At 39.1% G+C, this 21,038-nt stretch overlaps 1 protein-coding gene across 1 annotated transcript in view; it reads right to left on the bottom strand.

The window, feature by feature from the left end:
* LOC131438106 (plexin-B) overlaps positions 1-21,038 on the bottom strand; it is a 438,124-nt gene that overhangs the window by 290,775 nt on the left and 126,311 nt on the right. Inside the window, exons 3-4 of the mRNA XM_058607913.1 lie at positions 4,846-5,077; positions 4,533-4,792 (exon numbers count right to left, since the gene is read on the bottom strand). Of these exons, the coding sequence (XP_058463896.1) occupies positions 4,533-4,792; positions 4,846-5,077 (492 nt within the window). The remainder of the gene's footprint in view (positions 1-4,532; positions 4,793-4,845; positions 5,078-21,038) is intronic.

Here is a 21,038-nt window from a genome sequence, read left to right as displayed (position 1 = left end):
ACGACTTTTCGTATGAATCTGAATTTGTAGAAAAGAAATTTTCCGAGAAAATTAAGTGAAATTATTTGTCACACCCGCAGTTGCTGATCTCGACGAACTGATTCGAATGGTATATGGATGTTATGTTGTTCCAGCATTTATTGCTGTAAGTAGTTTAAAACAAAATAATTAAAAAAAATTATGCCATCATCTGGTTTATATATGTCATATTCGAACGACAATGTTGCCAAAAACGAGCCGTGCCAAAATCGGTCCGAGGCTAAATGTCATGAAAAAGGATGCTGTACACAATCCTTTTGGTACTTAGAAACAATTGTATGTAACAGTATAAAAAATCGTGTTTTCCGTTGCTCCCAAGCATTTCTTTGTCATACAGCGCTCAAAACTCCCACTGCTGGAATAGGGGGAAAAGTCGCTTACAGAAAAATTTCGATATCTCCGTTAAAAATGAACGGATTTTAACAATCTATGGCTTGTTGGATAGGTATTACCGTGCGGAATCTAAGTCTGAAAACATATTCTGTTTTCAAGGTCAATTGTGACAGATACTGTCAAAAAACTGGAAATTTTGACATAAAACTTTGTATAACTCAAAAAGTAAACATCCGATCTCAAAACCATTCAATAGCGTTTTGGGTGACGGGGAGACCTTTCATTTGCGACTAGTTTGATCAAAATCGGTTCAGCCATCTCTGAGATCTCGACCTCTTAGTTGACAACACACATACAGACACACACACAGACATTTGCTCAGTTCGTCGAGCTGAATCGATTGGTATATGTCATTCGGCCCTCCGGGCCTCGGAAAATTTTTCTAAAGTTTGAGCGAATTCTATACCTATTTTTTTTATATATATAAAAATAGGTAAAAACACACAATATTTGTAATTTTTGCGGCACCGTTTAAAAGTGTGTATCAACTGTATAACCGTATGTTTATATATATTATTGTAAGACGTATTAAGTTACTATGTTCGGTATGATGATGATGATGGATTTTTAGTTTATTTGAGAGTTAAAAATAATGAGCAGTCTACAAACGTTTGAACCTCGCGTGCGAAGCAAGTAGTGACTATTTGGAAATCGAACAGGACTGGCCGAAGAGCCTTAGCATTCAGTGTGTTAGGTTTGCTCTTGACCTTGATCGCAAGGTTTGATTAATAAATTAAGGAACAGTTGTTGATGGAATTGGGCTTGGCTCTGCTCATCCAGTCTCGTTACTCTATCGTAGCTGATGTGTGTAGCGATGTACTGGTCCGGCGGGAATACCAGGTGAATTACTGTCTGATACTGGTAAATATATTGGGTTCGACTCCTGATGGGATCAAGGATCTTCCCGGGTTGCAAATTTTCTTGATTAACCCTGGATAGTAAATCCGAAGTATTTGAATGTTATTTTGTAGTCAGTCGTTCTTGTGAAGAAGAATCTATACCTGCTAGGTTATTCAGATCGTTTTCTTTTGTTTACTGGTTAAGATATGTGCAAAAATATTAATTATCATTTAGATAACTCGTTCTGCTCACACCTTTGTAGGGGTATGAGGTGGGACCATCATCATCATTCGTAAATTGAGATTCCAGTTTGCACACTACCCCGACGACAGACCAATCCATTTTAAGCGTACAATATTGAAGTACAGTATGCGTCAGAAAATTTTGAGACTCTCGTTAATACTACCTTACCGCTCAAGTCACTCAACCTAGTTTTACCAAATTTTGCTCCTGGTGTCAGTTATTGTTTACAAAAAGATTGGTATATTCGAATTTGTTTTTATTATAAGATTTTTTGAAAAATGTACGACCAGGATGACATCTTTAGATTACTTCACGCCCAGAAGTCAGTTTCAGATATCATGGCTCTTGTAAAATGTTCAAGGGCTACGGTATCTTGTGCCAAGGTGTCAGTTCGGCTCCCAACAGTACCAAGAAAATCTGGAAGTGGTCGGAGGCAATCTGTGAGAAACGCCAGGGTTGATACAATCCATTAACACGTAATCCCGTACGGTGGCAAAGCAGGCTGATGTATCATAAGCAATGGTAAAAAGAGTTGTGAAATATGAGAGGAGAATCTAGAGCTCGAGTTAAAAGACATTTGATTACTGACAAAGTTAAAGCAGCTAGAGTGGAGCGAAGCAAGAAACTGCTTAGTAATCTGAAGAGGTCTACCGTCAGTATCTTTATGGTTGAGAAGCTGTTTACTGTCTACAGCGTATTCAACAGTCGCACCAACCGGTATATAAGTTCGAAGTAAGCATCTGATGTACCGGATAACATCAAATTTACGTTTCGGACCAAGCATCCAGCAGGGGTGATTGGTTGCTTCCGATAACCAAAAAAATGACCCAGGCCTGAAAGTGAACACAGATGTGTACTTAGAAATTCTTAAGGATCATGTTTTGCCTGGTTCTATAACATTTCCCCGAAAACCATTCTCCAGAACATAAAAAACCGAAGCTTTTTCCCCAGAAATTTATTGCCCAGAAAGTACTAATCTCCAGAAATACAAAATCTAGAAAATAAGAAAATCCTGAAAAAAAATCCCAGAATGTACCAAAGTCCAGAAAACCATACACTGGAAGGCATTAGTCGCTAAAATAGTATTATTGGTATAATATCGTTTGGCATGATGGTTATTTGGCATAATAGAAATTTGGCATAATGATCATTTGGCATAACAGTTCAACATGCTGCTTAATAGAATTTGTTCTAATTTACTGCGTCTAACTAGGTCTTACTAGGTCTAATGCGGCTACACCTCATCGTTTTTAATGACCTGCTGTCCGACCTCGCTGCCGCTCGTTCAGACTTAACTGAGGGATAGCCCCTAGCTTTGGGTAATCCGGGCAAGCGCACGCAACTAGACAGAGGTGATTTCTGCGGGGGTGCTGCCCCCCCGCAGTGGCCGGCGCTTCCAACGGCGGGTCGCCGGCGCACTCGCGGCCTTCGGCCGTCTCGACCTGAATCATCTATGACGAACAGAATATTGTGTAAGCATTAAATAAAATAATTATATAAAATGGTAGTGTGCTATTTACTACCCTTTATCACTAGACCGAATTAACGACGAAAGGTTAGCTTGCTATTATAAACTATATGCAGAAACAAATTTGAATTTGAATTGAAATAAATATAGCTAAATGATTTCATACCCGTTATATAATTTAATTATTTTTTATCAAACTCGTTATTTTTAGAACCCTCTTGTTCAAACTAACAAAGCTTGAATTAAGCATAGTTGCCTTGGAAGTTACAGTTAATGAGTATTCACGAAATCATCTCCAAGCGCGTTTACAAAGTCAATCTATGAATTGAAATATTAGCAGGTTGATAAGATATTTAGGCTGTCCAGTTTATCAACGTGTCCGGTCTAACCCCTGTATCCCCTAATAATTTCTTAAGTTTCGGAGGGGGGGTTTAATCTCTCCCCCATGCATACGCGCCTGATTTTAGTAGATGCTTTTCTGATAAAAGATCTGTTCCTATGCTGTTTCTGTATTATTTTCCATTATGGGGAAATTGTTTCTAGGTATTTGCTTCTTCTGGGAGATGGTATTCTGGGGAATGGTACATTCTGTTGTATGTCTTTCTACTAATTGATACCTTCGTGACTATGGTTTTCTGGAGAATGGTACATTCTGGGGAAAATACTTCGTTGCTTTCTTTTCTGGGAAATTGTTTTCGAGAGATTGTCGTACAACCGTTTTGCCTTGTATAAGGATGCAAATATTTTGTTCCAGTAAGGCGGAGCCCCTGCTCACACGTCGAAGAAAACACAAACTAGCTCGCCCAACAAATCCTTTGGATTTCAGTGTATAAACGAATATTTAAGCAGGTGTATGTGAACATCCTAACTCGAATTTGATCTACGGGCCTCCATAACGAAGCATTGGACCAAGTTTAATGTGGCAACAAATAAACAAACCGGCGAGATACAAGCGCTTCAGGTCCGAAAAATTTATCGCCCATCATATTGGTCTGCTAGTTACCGAAGATTCGAAATCAACAGCTTATTGGTATTCAACATGCTCGAGCGAACGGGAAATGCAAAAGTGACTATCGATTGAATGCTTGTACTTCAGTTTTTTTATCCACTCACTCGACAAGCTACTTATTTCGTTATTAGGCAGCCACCGACTAAAATGTAAATTGTGATATAGCATATAATTATAGATGCATATGCATGAGGTAAATCCTCCCTACACCGATCGTAGCAGAACTACTGATGTGAAGCAACGATCGAAATCGTCCGCCGTGCTAGAGGAATCAGGTGAATGATATCATCATGGCATACTGTTGAACTATTGAAAAAATGGTATATTATAAAAATACTGAAACGACGTTGGCGTACATAATTAATAATTAATAAATATTTCCGAATCGATAAATTAAATGTTTCCAAATTGATTCTATCAATTTATCAACAAATGACTGAGTTATTATCGTTCAAAATGATGGCCAAAGAAGAAACGCGTTTCTGATGCATGTTAAATATATGAAGTATATAAAGATACGCTTTAAAAATAATACTTTACCTTTTTTATCCACCCATCTATAGTTCCTAGAAATGCTAGTGTGTGAGGTCCAGTGTTGGTGATCGTAACCGAAGTTATCGATTCGTTGGGAAATGTAAACATAGAGCGCGTAGTAATCGACGTGACACCGCTAATTTTCAATCCTACATGGCAAAAGTTGAATATATTACCAATAGATCCAACCACGGGACATTTACCATCATTGATTGTACCGGAAATGTATCCTAAATTTCTATCCTTAATGCTACCATTAAAACATGCTGGAAAGTAAAAATATTAGTATATGTCGTATATATTGTATTGCGGAACTCACAGTGTATGTTTTCATTGAAAAGATCTTCAATTTCGCTTAAACTATAAACACACATCGCGGACTTGTTTTGAGGTTCACTAGTTATTTCTTTTGATGGTGAAAAAACTGCCACTAAAACAAAGTCATCTTTTTTTATTCCTAAATCATGACTCAGTTTAATTCCAGTCTGAAAAATTTTAGCATCTCGCAGGATGTTGTAGTCTTCGCCATTAGCTTCACAACTTATTGTAACCTGGAAAAAATATGTATATGTATGTATGAATGTATGCATGTTTTAACTGTCGTAGAGTCGGTAGGATACCGTTTTTAAGTGTTAGTGAGTTTTTCCGGGTTGAAACCTCAAACACAACGAAAAACCACGTTGTTTTTGGTAGCAGATTAGTTTCCGATCACGAAGGCCACCAACGAGCGAACTTCGGAGCAATCAAAATCCCACCCACAATGTATAGTGAAGAGCACATATTAGCATATCAGAGCAAACCGTGATTTAATCGTAAGTACTAGCATTTAAGCTTATAATCCGAGTGTAATAGCGTTAAAAAGTACTGTAATTTGTTGTATACAGAATTTAGTACAACAGGGTAACTTTTACTATATCGATTTTGATTGATTCTTTTCGGCAAGCATTAACTGAGAGAGACGAAAGATATGAAATGAATGATGGATAGCTTTTCCGTTCTAAATTTATAACTGATTCAATCTAGAATACCATTTTTTTCATAAATATCTGTTTATAATTCTTATTTTTGTGTTATTACATCAACATTTTACAGTACAAGTGTTTTGACCCTTTGGCCTTTCATCTTTGTTGTTCATACGATTCGTTATTAATAATAGGTGTTTTAGTTACTCTTGTTTTACATACTAATGTTTAATCATAATATTTATTTTAATTATTTATAAAATATCTACCTACTTATAACTATCCCTAACCTAATACGTACAAATTTTGAATTATTTGTATTTCAGAGATTGAGCACCTCTCTTCAAATTTCGTGCAGTATTGTTCGAATTTTTGTTCTAGTACATCCAGTGAGGCCATCTCATGTACTTCACTAGTCCTTGTCCAACGGGGATCTAGAATACCTATCCGTCTTTTCATTTCATATCTTTCGTCTCTCTCAGTTAATGCTTGCCGAAAAGAACCAATCAAAATCGATATAGTAGACATTATGCGGCAATTAAAACCAAATAACATATACATGAGTTGGTTAAAATGTAACGAAAAATTCGATCTCTACTGAGTGTCTGGCCATGTCGTTTGATGAGATACACCCTCCGTTGTATGCGGAATGAAAGGCTACGGGTAGTTCAAACACAATAGGTATGGGGTTGGCACTTTTAACTTAGTGCCTAAAAAAAGCATTGGACACAGCTGCGGTGTCAGTAGTAAAAGAATAAGATTCGCGTGATCGGATCTAGGCGGGAAGATTTGAATTCTATTTTGCCGGTGTCAGTAGCATAGTGTGGTGAAGAACTACACTTGGTACATGACCATACTTGGGGACTCGAATTTAGTGTTCGACCCCCTCAAGTAGAAGGTAAAATAGAATTCATTTCTTTCTTCTGATCATGCCTTTATGAGCCTGCCTAGGCTAGCTTTTCCGTTCTAAATTTATAACTGATTCAATCTAGAATACCTATCCGTTTTTTCATTTCATATCTTTCGTCTCTCTCAGTTAGTGCTTGCCGAAAAGAACCAATCAAAATCGATATAGTAGACATTATGCGGCAATAAAAACCAAATAACATATACATGAGTTGGTTCAAATGTAACGAAAAATTCGATCTCTACTGAGTGTCTGGCCGTGTTGTTTGATGCGATATACCCTCCGTTGTGTGCGGAACGAAAGGCTACGAGTAGTTCAAACACAATAGGTATGGGGTTGGCACTGCTAACTTAGTGCCTAAAAAGGCATTGGACACAGCTGCGGTGTCAGTAGTAAAAGAATAATAATCGCGTGATCGGATCTAGGCGGGAAGATTTGAATTATATTTTGCCGGTGTCAGTAGCATAGTGTGGTGAAGAACTACACTTGTTACACGACCATACTTGGGGACTTGAATTAAGTGTTCGACCCCCTTAAGTAGAAGGTAAAATGGAATTCATTTCTTTCTTCTTATTGCCTATATGAGCCTGCCTAGGCTAGCTTTTCCGTTCTAAATTTATAACTGATTCAAAAAAAATCTATAATACCTATCCGTCTTTTCATTTCATATCTTTCGTCTCTCTCAGTTAATGCTTGCCGAAAAGAACCAATCAAAATCGATATAGTAGACATTATGCGGCAATTAAAACCAAATAACAGGGTAACTTTTACCCTAATTTTTTTTTCAACATAGTGTCATTTTTTTCTCAGGTGAAGATAAATTGCAGCAGTGGTGCCAGATTTTCTTCGACGATATTTTAAAGAAAAATTAAATTAAGCTTTATTTCGTGTTATTCATTATTCTTTTTGCTTTGTTTTTATAGTGAGATAAATTTATGTAAGGCAGAATTCTTATATTATTTTTGATCTTTTATTAGGTCGCTGTCTCATAAGGAGTTTCTATCAGGAAGTTTCCGGCTAATTTGTTGGACAAAGACACAGTGATAATTTCGTTTAATTTGACGGGAAATTCATAGGATCGATTACACGTAAGCGTCAATTATTGCGGTGAGTGAAATTTTATACTTTTTTGGTATTTTATAAATAATTGGTGAATATCCCTAACGTATGTTAGGATCCTCAGAGTGAAATTTTGAGTAGTATTAGTCTTCAAATGGCGCCCACAGTAGCAGCCACCATTTCCATTCCATTGAACCATTCCGGAACGGCACGTCCTTCGGAGATTGGGCTATACGATTGAAATATCTATTCATCGTGAATAAAATTGAAGATGATAACGACAAACGAGTCTACTTTATAACAATTGGTGGTCCAGTGATATTTTCTCAGTTTTGAAAATGTTCCTTATGAAGAGATAATTAGCAAATTGAAAGCTCGTTTGGATAGAACCGAATCGGATTTAATCCAACGACTTCGTTTTAATACTCGTGTCCTACAACCCGACGAAACTTTGCAAGATTTTGCTTTGTCTTTAAGGTTACAAGTCGAATTTTGTAATTATGGTGATTATATAAACCAGGCCATTTTGGATAGGATGGTCGTCGGGGTTAAAGATATTGAGTTGGAAAAAAAGTTGTTGAGCGAGAATAAATTGAATCTTGCTGCGGCAGAAAAATTTTTGGAAACCTGGGAGATGACAAGTGTGAACTTCAAACCTATAACTGAGAAAGAAGATGAAGCTTTCGCTTTGAAATTTGTTATGGGCAGAGGGAAAGTTTTACAAAACCTTGCTGATGTTTATAAAAATAGCCGTGGTAAATTTGAAGATAAAACACGTATCCCAGTGAAGGACAGGCTCGGTTATAAGAATTTGACCAATCGACGATTTAAAAAAAATGCAATTTGAGAACGCTAGAGATTATAAGGGACTGAAACCTGCCGAGTGGAGGAATGATTTTAAGAGACACCCAGTATTGGATCGACGCGTTTGCAATTTTTGTGGAATACAAGGACATGTAACAAGGAAATGTTACAAACGACGGATTCAAAAACAGCGTGAGGTCAATCTGGTGGCTGTTCCTGGTAGCAGTGTGCCTGATCTTCTTAATCGTCTGTATACTAAAGATTCTGATAATGATGTCGATTCTATTTCAGGTGAATTGTGTTGTATGCATGTTTCCTCTATAAATAAGATTAATAGTCCTTGTTTAATTATTGTTAAAATTGACGGGAACGGGGATTCAAATGGAGGTAGATTGCGGAGCTTCTGTATCAGTGATAAGCAAAGCTCAATATTTCTCGCATTTTTCAAAAACTCTGAGTAAATCTTATTATAGTAAATGGGACTGAATTGCAATTAACAGGGGAGGTGCTAGTCAAGTGGAGTTGGAATGTAACAGCGAATCAGAAATTGTTGATTATAAACTGCAAAAACAATTTCTACCCGCTTTTTGGAAGAACTTGGTTAGACGTTTCCATTCCCAACTGGAGGGTTTTTTTTTGCGGGAAATATTTTAGTGAATAATATTGGGAGAAAAAACTTCTTAGTAGATGAAATAAAGCAGAAATTTGGAAATCTTTCTGTAAAAGACTTCACTTCTCCTATTAGCGGTTATGAGGCAGAACTTGTTCTCAAAACAGACTGTCCCATATTTAGAAAAGCATACGAAGTACCTTATAGATTGAAAGAAAAAGTGATGTTATCTAGAAAAATTAAAAAAAGAAAAAGTTACGCCAATACACTACAATGAGTGGGCTTCTCCTGTGGTGGCGGTTATAAAGAAAAATAATGACATCAGATTGGTAATTGATTGCAAGGTGTCAATAAATAAGCTTTTAATCCCAAACACTTATCCATTACCTTTAGTCCAAGATTTATTCGCAAATCTCTCTGGATGCAAAGTGTTTTGTACCTTGGATTTGGAAGGCGCGTATACACAACTTTCCTTATCTAATCATTCCAGAAAATTCATGTTAATCAATACTATTAAAGAATTGTATACATACAATCGAGTGCATCCATTTTTCAACCAGTCATGGATCAAGTACTGAAATATTTACCTGATGTCGTCTATTATTTGGATGATGTTCTTATTGCAGGAAAATACATTGAGGATTGTAAAAAGAGATTCTTAGTGCCAAAGTAAAATTAAAACTATTCAGAAAGCAAAAACCCCTACAAATGTTACCGAACTAAAATCTTTTCTAGGACTACTTAACTAGTATCACAAATTTGTACCTCAATGTCTTCAAAACTATACTGCCCATACTTGCATATCAGTCCCATATGGAAAATCGGCATGTCGAAAAAAAAAGATCAAAATTTTATTTCCGATTTTTTTTATTTATTAAATAATGGTATTATTACATGAAATATCGGTAATACACCTTTGCTATTCCAATATTGTAACAAATGAAATTATTGAAATTTGCACTGAATGGGACTGATGTGCGGGTACTTTGCATATGGGACAGGCATAAGTTGATATTTTTTCACATTTTACTGTACAAACCCTCAACTTTTACTGCAATTTCTGAGAGTATATTGAGGATGGACTTCATTCCTCAAGCTATCTAAAAATTGGCGAAAATCGATATGGGACTGATATGCGAGTATGGGCAGTATACCACCTATACAACTTGTTGAAGTTTGGCGTTAAGTTTAATTGGGATGAAAAATGTGATGATGCTTTTCAAGGGAAGAAAACTTTGATTTTGAGTGGATTTCTTGAACTGTACGACCCAAACAAACCTTTAGTTGTAATGTCTGATGCATCAGGATATGGTTTGGGAGGAGTAATCGCTCATTTGATAGAAGTAGTAGAAAAACCAATCAGCTTTACATCTTTTTCTCCTAATAAAGCACAGTAAAAGTATCCTATTCTCCATCTTGAGGCCCTTGCTTTGGTATGCACTATAAAGAAGTTCCACGAATATCTGTTTGGACAAAAATTTTTAGTATACACAGACCATAAACCTTTAGTTGCTATTTTTGGCAAATCCGGAAAACATTCCATTTACGTTACAAGAATTCAACGATACATTTTATAACTTTCTATTTACGATTTTGAAATAAACTTTAGACCATCCTCTAAAATGAGTAATGCGGATTTCTGTTCTAGGTTTCCGCTAAGTGATACTGTTGCCAAAGAGTACGATGTAATACATAGTTTAAATTTTAGCAATTATTTCCCGATGGATTTCAAACTTTTTGCTTGAAAAACAAAAACTGACAAATTTTTACAACAAATTATGAAGTTTGTGCAGCATGGTTGGCCAGACAAAGTAGACAAACACTTTGCCAATGTTTTTTCTAACAAGCATGATTTAGAAATTATTTATTTTTTTTTTTTTATTCAATAATATAATTATTTTTAAGGCACACTGCTTTAGCTCTAAGGTGCCAAGGACTTTTTCTAATTTTATTAACGACTAACTTAAAACTAGGATAGTATGATTGGATAATGTTGTATTGGGGTCGCAGTGGTCGACTTTGGCAGATCCAACCTTCAGCTGGCGATCGGCACCGGCCGGTGGGTGGAATATATCATGAGTCTTCCAGATGACGTTGGCCGCATCCCTCGGTCTGTGTGGGTCCGCGGGAAACACCCCCAGGCTACGAATACCCGGCGGGTGGCCCGCATGACTAGAGCGACCTTCCGTGGGCGATGATGGTGATGTAAATATAACGAAAAAATATAGAGAAGTAAATATTGCGGAAAACGAAGTAAAATGGGGATATGGGAACGAAATGACTAAGAACGACAGAGATCTAATTAGTTGACATCGAGATGGAGAAGAGACGGGGAGGGGGGAAGCGAAAAGGTTAGTGACAGCAAAAAGATCTTGTTAGTTCCGATGAAGATGGTGGACAGATGAGGAATCGGGATAATCGGCGGAAGTTAGTGTCGAGCCTGCAGGTGAAAATAATTCTTAGCCACAGTTGAAATAACGTCGATAAATAGGAGGAACTTTCTAAGCAAGATGTAACAGATTACACTTGTATATTAATGTGTTTGAGGAACTGGTATATCAGAAGCATATATGAACTATCCCGACTCGCCAACACATCCCGAACCGGAACCTCAGTCGGTCTACCTCGGGCCCTGAGGGATTCCAATAGCTCCGATCTGGCGTCGCGATACTCTACGCACGACCACACGACATGCTCGATGTCCTGATAACCGTCGCCACAGGTGCAGAGCCCGTTCTCCACGATCCCGATACGCCGGAGATGTGCGTTGAATGTATAGTGATTTGACATGAGCCGTGACATAACGCGAATGAAATCACGACTCACGTTCATCCCCTTGAACCAAGGTTTCGTCGATACCTTAGGGATAATGGAGTGTAGCCATCGTCCCAGTTCGTCATTCGTCCATGAAGTTTGCCAACTTTCGAGAGTTTTCTGACGAGAAATACTGAAAAATTCATTGAAGCAGATTGGTCTTTCATAAATGTCACCTTGTAATGCGCCCACCTTAGCCAATGAGTCTGCCTTTTCATTGCCCGGAATGGAACAATGCGAAGGGACCCAGACTAACGATATTGAATAAGACCGTTCAGATAAAGTTCGCAAGTGTTCCCGTATTTTCCCCAGGAAATATGGGGGATACTTTCCTGGCTTCATTGCCCGGAGAGCTTCTATTGAACTTAGACTGTCCGTGACAATGACGTAATGGTCTTTGGGCAATGTTTCAATGATCTCGAGGGTGTACTGAATAGCAGCTAATTCTGCGACGTAAACTGAAGCCGGATCACTGAGTTTGTAAGAAGCGGTGATGTTTTGATTGAAGATGCCGAAGCCTGTGGACCTGTCGATGTTTGATCCATCAGTGTAAAACACCTTTTCACAGTTGACTGTTCTAAATTTATTATAAAATATATTAGGGGCCACTCGAGGGCGTACGTGTTCCGGAATTCCACGAATCTCTTCTTTCATGGATGTGTCGAAAAACACAGTAGAATCAGAAGTATCCAAGAAATGAGCACGGTTGGGAGCAAACGAAGAAGGATTAATATTCTGAGCCATGTAATCAAAATACAAGGACATAAAACGGGTTTGAGAATTAAGCTCAACTAACCTTTCGAAGTTTTCAATCACCAGAGGATTCAAAATGTCGCATCGAATGAGCAAACGATATGAGAGATCCCAGAACCGGTTTTTCAACGGTAAGACGCCCGTCAACACTTCAAGACTCATCGTATGAGTTGATTGCATGCAACCCAAGGCAATACGCAAACAACGATACTGAATTCTTTCCAGCTTAATGAAATGGGTGTTCGCGGCGGATCGGAAGCAGAAGCATCCATATTCCATAACGGACAATATCGTTGTTTGGTACAATCTGATCAGGTCTCCTGGGTGGGCACCCCACCAAGTTCCGGTTATTGTACGAAGAAAATTGATTCTCTGCTGGCATTTTTGTTTCAGATACCTAATGTGACATCCCCAGGTGCCTTTGGAGTCGAACCAGACCCCGAGATATTTGAATGTGAAGACCTGAGCTATGTTTTCACCCCCTAGTTGAAGCTGTAGTTGTGCTGGTTCTCGCTTCCTTGAAAATACAACCAGCTCAGTTTTCTCCGTAGAGAACTCGATACCCATTTGAAGAGCCCATGTGGATAAGTTGGCAAGAGTATCTTGTAACGGCCCTTGCAGATCGCCAGCTTTGGGTCCTATAATGGACACAACGCTGTCGTCGGCAAGTTGTCTCAGCGTGCAAGATGTGTTGATACATTTATCGATGTCGTTTACGTAAAAATTGTATAAAAGGGGGCTTAAGCATGAGCCCTGAGGAAGACCCATGTAACTGAATCGTATTGTCGACAAATCACCATGCGCGAAATACATGTATTTTTCGGACAATAGATTGTACAAAAAGTTATTCAAAATTGGTGAAAGACCATGCTGATGCAACTTCTCAGATAGGATATTTATAGAAACTGAGTCAAAAGCCCCCTTGATGTCTAGGAAAACTGACGCCATTTGTTCCTTACGAGCAAATGCCATTTGAATTTCGGTTGAGAGCAACGCAAGACAATCGTTCGTTCCTTTGCCCCTGCGGAAACCAAATTGTGTATCTGAAAGTAAGCCATTAGTCTCGACCCAATTGTCTAGACGAAACAGAATCATTTTTTCGAACAATTTCCGGATACAGGAAAGTATAGCAATCGGCCGATACGAATTGTGATCGGAGGCTGGTTTTCCTGGTTTTTGAATGGATATCACTTTCACTTGTCTCCAGTCATGTGGAACAATGTTGTCCTCAAGGAACTTATTGAATAAACTCAGCAAGCGCCTTTTGGCGGGGTCAGGCAGATTTTTCAACAAATTGAATTTTATTCTGTCTAATCCCGGGGCTTTATTGTTACATGACAAGAGCGCAAGTGAGAGCTCTACCATCGAAAACGGTGTTTCGTTTGTATTTGGTGTCGCGGCGCGGGTGATCTTCTGTTCCGGAACAGAGTCTGGACATACCTTTTTAGCGAAATCGAATATCCAGCGGTTAGAATATTCCTCGCTTTCATTCGTTGTGTTATGATTGCGCATTCGTCGGGCTGTGTTCCAAAGAGTGCTCATAGATGTTTCTTTTGTTAGGCCGTCTACGAACCGACGCCAGTAACCGCGTTTCTTAGCTCTAATCAAGTTCTTAATTTTAACGTCTAACGCCGCGTAATTCCGGTAATTATCAGGTGTTCCATTTTTTCTGAATATTTTATACGCGGAGGCTCTCTCCGCGTTTAAATTTGTGCACTCTTTGTCCCACCACGGGTTGGGAGGACGGATGTTAGTTTTTGCGCCGGGTACACGTTTCGTCTGAGCTTGAGTCGCGGTGTCGAGAATCAAGCCAGCCAAAAACGTGTACTCTTCCTCCGGAGGAAGTTGTTGTGTTCTTTCAAGTTTCTCAGATATCGCGGTCGCATAGCTATTCCAATCAATATTTCGTGTGAGGTCATAGGAAACATTGATTGTCTTCGATGGTTTTGAGCCGCTGGTGATTGATATTACGATCGGTAGATGATCGCTACCGTGGGGATCAGGAATTACCTCCCACGTGCAATCCAATCGTAGCGATGTCGAGCAAAGTGATAAATCCAGCGCACTTGGTCTTGCTGGTGGTGCAGGAATCCGTGTCATTTCTCCCGTATTCAAGATTGTCATATTGAAGTTGTCGCAGATATCATGGATCATAGCTGATCTGTTATCGTCGTGAAGACAGCCCCATCCCGTACCGTGTGAGTTAAAGTCTCCTAAAACCAACGTCGGTGCGGGAAGGAGCTCAATGATATCACTGAGCCACCGATGCCCAACCGAGGCTCTTGGGGGAATATAGATTGAAGCAATGCAAAGATCCTTGCCTTTGATTGTAACATGACATGCGACAGTTTCAATACCTGATATCGAGGGGAGGTTAATTCGATAAAAAGAATAGCACTTTTTGATCCCCAAAAGTACTCCTCCGTAGGGATCATCTCGATCCAGGCGAATAATGTTAAAATCGTGGAAGTTTAAGGATATTTCAGAAGTTAGCCAAGTTTCGCACAATGCAAATGCGTCACATTTCAGATTATTTACTAGAAATTCAAGGGAATCTATTTTTGGGATAATACTTCTGCAATTCCACTGTAAAACAGTGATTAGATCCGTGACCTCGATGGATGATTTAGCCATCGAAGGATACAATCGCTGAGAGAAGGGGCCAATTTGCAGTCAACTGCTTTAAATATGTTTTTACTGTTGGCATGAAAGCAATTAAAATGCTTTTAAGAGGGTCAGAAATATTAAAAGTTGTAAAAATCCAGTCCACAACATCAGAGAACTTGATAAGTCCAGCACCTAGTTGGTTCTCTGATAGATTTTCAGGGACGTTTGGGGATTTTGTTGTCCCGGGAAGTGGTGGGAATTCCATCTCGGAACTGAGTTTTCCGAGACCAGGAGCCTTTTGCTTCGGTGGTTTGTCCCGATTCCCGTTAGCTGTAACTTTTCGAAGCCCTTCGGAAGACACCTTCGAGCCCTTACTAGGTAGCTTATGAGAGGATTTATTCATTCTTTTCCTACAGCTATGAGGGACCGCCGATGATGGACCTTCCAAAGGGTCGTCAGAATCGCTCTCGTCAGTTGACAAGCAGGCATATGGGTTCGTTGTCTGTTTAGGAGGGGTGGCACTCTTAAGCATCTCGGCAAAGGAACGCTTGGAGTGCTCCTTTAGGGAACGCTTCATCCGATCTCCTCGCAGCTTATACGCAGGACATGCCATTAGGTCATGCGGACCCTCCTTGCAGTAGAGACACTTTTCAGCATCCTTACCGCAAGAGCCATCCGCATGAGCCTCCCCACAGTTAGCACACCGGGGCTTATTGCAGCAATGAGAAGCTGTATGCCCCAATTGTTTGCAATTGGTACAATTCATTACTCGAGGTACAAAAAGACGAACAGGCAGACGAACCCGGTCCAAGAGGATGTAGTTGGGCAAAGCAGAGCCGGCGAAGGTCACACGATAAGAGTCAGATTGGGGATAAGACTTTGTTCCATCCCCGGCGATCGATACTGAATGCAATCGCTTGCAGTCCAGTATCTTGACGTTCTTAAGTGAGGGGTCCTTAAAACAGCCCTCTCCGTACTTAAGAACGTCCTCGCAAGTCAAACTCGAATCGGTGACCACACCGTCGATTTCTACTTCGCGAGCTGGCACGTAGACGCGGTACTCCCGCGTAAAATGGTCATTTTGAACGAGCTCATTTGCCTGCTTTGAGCTGGTGAACAGAACCCTGAGCTTATCTGGTCGTATTTTATCAATACTTTTTATAGTATTGTATCGCGAGGACAGATCCCGCGATATTTTCAAAACATTCAATTTTTTTTCTTTAGCCTTGGTCCGGAAATAAACCGAGTAAGGCCCGGCCGAGAGTGCAAGCCCATCGGGATAACTCTTTATGCGAGACTTATTGCTGCCAACAGAAGTCTCCATCTGATCATCGAGAACGGAGGGGTCGGGAGTCAAATTTGACATGTCGCGGAGCTACCTCCGCGCAGAAATAAATGATTCGAAGGGGGGGGGGTAATGAACGGTCGAATGAAGAAGAAAAAAAAATATACAAAATAATAGTACTTAACTTTTAATCCAACGGGGGCCACCAAGGCCAAGCCCTCGTCGATCGGCGTATCGCCGCTTCGAGGGTGTGCAAAAAACCTCCGAGAGGAAAAAGCACACTCACTTATAATCCGCACAGTATAATCACAATGGCCACTGAAATCTGGCCTTGATCGATCAAACAATCACCGGCTAACGGTACTGTTTCGATCGTCCGCTCACAACAATGCACTGCTTCAGTGTATAATGTACAAAAAACCTCTCACAGAAAAAAGCACTATTGTCTATTACACAATAGCGATATAATCTAGTTTTGATCGTCCGGTCACGTTATCACACACGGCACTGGTTTTTTTCGCAGTAAACACAAAGCACGTCCGTTCGCTCGGAAGGTTGAAACGGCAATGATTAGAAATTATTGTTGAATGCTTATTGTTCCAAGACAGAGTTATAGTACCGCAATCTTTGCAAGTGGGATTAACAAACTTTTACACACCAACCATGGTGGGGTTGTAAAAATGAAACAAATTGCAAAACGTTTCGTTTATTGGTACGGGATTAATAAAGCAATTGAAAAATTTGTTGCTAACTGTGAAATTTGAATCAGTATGATGATTACACCAAAACCCAAAATTACTTCTAAATGGAAGGAAACTACTTGACCTTTTAGCAGAGTGCATTTAGATTTTTTTCCATTTTGAGCATCGCACTTTTCTGCTTATAATAGACAATTTCTCTAAATGGGTGGAACTGGAATGGATTAAATATGGTGCAAGAAAGTTCTAAGATGTTAAGTTGCTTTTATGGCAAGATTTGGTTTACCGGATGTTTCAGTTACGGAGGGTGGCCCTCCTTTCAGAGATTAGTGAAAACAGTGAAAGATGTTTTGAAAAAATACTTATTGCAAGATGAAGAAGGAGAAGAAAGACGACAGGGGCCAAACTATTAACAAAACAACCGAATTCCGCGGCTTGGTTGGCCTGTGGAAAGAAAATCAACTGATGATGAAGTTTGTTCTCGTAGATTTCCAGAAGAAAACTTAAATACGAATTCTAAGGCTAGGAAACGCAAAGCTACAAAGGATGCTATCGAAGCACCTTTCAGAAGATCTAAAAGACGTCGAAAAAATTTGAGTTCTGATAATTATACATTGTATAAATGAAAATTTTGTCGATTTGTTGTCGAAGAATTGTATGAAATAATGTATTATGAATTTTTGAATTAGGTTAATTCTCTTCCTAAATGCGAAGGACTTGTTGTAAAGAGAATTTAGTACAACAGGGTAACTTTTACCCTAAAATGTAGTTAATCTAAATTAAGTCTGTTTTGCAGAATTCCGAATAAATGATCAGCGTGCAGAGAAGACCCTCCTCTTTCTGACAGCTGACTGTAAACGATATAAATCTAGTGTTGTTGATTAAGGAGAAAACCCGTTTGCTCTATTTCCTCAAAGTTTAACTAAGTTCTCGGATATATTTCAGAGTAGTCTTGTTTCGGACTCTTGAGGTTTGGTTCCTCTGCCCTATTTTGCACAGCAGGTGGATACATTATAATTGTAATTCGTGAGTACCGAACGATTTCGATAATGGGCAAGTGATTTAATTAGTACGAAGAACGAATTTCTACAAGACAGCTGGCGGTCGCCACTGCTAAAATTGAAGAACAAGAGAGACAGTTGCTTATAATGCAAAATCAAATTGCTGACGAACAACATTAAATGAAAGAGATCGATTTAAAATGCAAAGTCTCCCGATTATTAGAGACATCCAGTCAAACTAAATATTTTTACCAAGGCATTCGATACGTTGATGCCAATCTTTGAGAGATCTAGAGGCTGGTTTTGAAGTGCCATCCGTGCTAAACTAACACAAGAAGCAGATGCTGTTTTAAAGTTATATGAAACTGATACCTAGTAGGACGGTTTAAAAAGATACTCTTACAATGCATTTTAGCGATAAACGATTTAACACTCGATTTATTTAATCTAACTTAAACAAATTCCTTACTAGAATTTTATGGAAACGTTTTACAAGAAGTCTCTCTGTTAGTGTACCTATTGAAATTATATAAACCCAACCTAGTAGTAGTGACAGAGAATACAAATTTTTATCAAGAATTAGGCTTAAAAGTTTTTCTCTCCTGACTGGTCTAATCATTCCTGTGTAATTCTCGAGAACCCTAAAAGAAGTTTTGATGCCTTGCCACGAAGAAAGTGACAACAATTACGTGAAAAATCATCTTCGAGCTCTCTGCTACCTTCTGCTAAACCACTCCACAGTGATCAAAAACCATTACGAATTCCTGAGTCAAATCAACAATTAAAACCATTTTTTTGTCTTCGACTCATCAGCGTTTAAAGTACTTCAAATTGAACAGCCACTTACGCCTAGCAGTTCAATTTAAACCGCTGGGCAGACGAAAAGTTTACACTATTTATGTACCAAGATATTGCACCGAGATCCATTCTGACGTCCCGAGCGAAAGCGAAAAGTACAATCACATCTACAAGTTGATGCTATCTACGCAGATTTCTCAGCGGCATTTGATAAAATTAATCATCAAATAACAATTGCCGAACTCGAGAGACTGGATTTTAGTGGCCCTTAACTGGATTGGATGCATTCATATCTTACTGATTGCGAGATCGGCGAAAATAGGAAACTGCACAACAGTTCCACAGCTCAGTTTGACACATTCGCCAAATGGTGTCACAATAACAAGATGGTACTAAACGCCTCCTAATGTTTCGGTATGTCTTTCTCCCGAAAACGCTCAATAATTACATACTATTATCATCTCTAGCAAAATGTTCTCAAACGTGATAGGTAAAGGACTTCTCGATCACAAATTGGATTTCAAGAATCACGTTGATTACGTAATTTCGAACGATTCCAAACTTTTAGGCTTCATAGTTCGGATCACTAAGAACTTTGTCAATATACACTGTCACTCCTTTTTTTTCAATAATATAATATCATTTTAGGTCACACTGTTTAAGCTCTGAGATGCCAAGCGTATTTTTTCATCTTAATTACCGACTAATTTAAAACTAGAATAGTATCATTAGGTAAGGTCGTATCCGAGTCGCGGATTCTTGTCGTATCCGAGTCGTGGATTCTTGAAGCTTTCAGCTGACGATCGGCAGTGGCCGGTGAATTGAATATAGCATGAGTCTTCCAGATGGCGTTCGTAAATATCTATGTTGGCCGCATTTTTCGGTCCGTGAGGGTTCGCCGGAAACACCCCCAGACTACGAAGACCCGGCGGGTGTACTGGACAGCAGCTAATTGTGCGATGTAAAGTGAAGCCGGATCGCTGAGTTTGTACGAAGCGGTGATATTCTGATTGAGATGCCAAACCCTGTGGACCTGTTGATGTTCGATCCGTCCGTGTAAAACAACTCTTCACAGTTTACTGTTCTAAATTTGTAATGAGATATTAGGGGCTGAGTATTTCTGAATTTCTCGCGCTAGAATTCACTACGGTTTCAATGAACCAGTCTCCAGTGCTTATTCAACAGTTGTTCTAACAAATCCGAGCTTCATTTATCTCGCAATACTGTCGAAAACCTATTCATTCGATTCTTTTCCTGCTAACATTTTTTCTGTTTTATTAAATATATACGTTATAAATATACACGACTAGCGTTAGCGTTAATGTTTTAGATTAGAATAATGAAAAGATAGAAAAGATGATTGTTATGTGTCATTTGGGTGTATGTAATCTATATAAAAAAGATAAGAAGGGGTTTTTTGTTTTGTGCAAAAAGCACATATTTTGTTTCAATTTTCTTTGCGTTTCGCCTTCGGCTCGTCAGTGCCTAAAGCAGTTCAAATTGAACTGCCATCTTGTGCCTAGCAGTTCAACTTAAACCGCTAAGCAGACGCAAAGCTTACACAACTTATGTAACGCTTTTGGATATTACACAGAAAAAGAAAATTGAAACAAAATATGTGCTTTTTGCACAAAACAAAAAACCCCTAAATGTTCAAATCTCTGCGGCGACCAGTAGCCAGTCGTCATTCGTTTACGCCTGAGACGTCAGAAAGGATATTGCACTTCTGTGTAATATCCAAAAGCGTTACATAAGTTGTATAAGCTTTGCGTCTGCTTAGCGGTTTAAGTTGAACTGCTAGGCACAAGATGGCAGTTCAATTTGAACTGCTTTAAGCACTGACGAGCCGAAGGCGAAACGCAAAGAAAATTGAAGATAAGAAGGTTTCATGCCTGTTGTTGAGTGAGAATGACAGAACCTCAGCTCCAGTGGGTTTTTCCCTTACTCCTAAATAAATGAAGATTCTAATTATATTCAAGTTTGAAAAAAATCTTGACAGAATCTTCTAGTGATCAGATATCATTACACCACTAGGTGGATTAAAAACAGATTTTTCGTTTTCTCCCGGGAAGAAACCGTCCTGTCAAAACCGATCATATGGCGGTGTGCCCATTTGGCATAGTTTTTCGTTTGTCTGCACGCTAAATGCAACCTCCACAGTTCGAACTTAATTTCAGTTCAATCATTAAGTTAAATTAAGCGTTACAGAACCCT

This window comes from Malaya genurostris, chromosome 3, assembly GCF_030247185.1.
Source record: "Malaya genurostris strain Urasoe2022 chromosome 3, Malgen_1.1, whole genome shotgun sequence".
Lineage (NCBI taxonomy): Eukaryota > Metazoa > Arthropoda > Insecta > Diptera > Culicidae > Malaya > Malaya genurostris.
The sequence above is the reverse complement of the archived record's forward strand: the minus strand, read 5'-3'. Positions and strand labels throughout refer to the sequence as shown.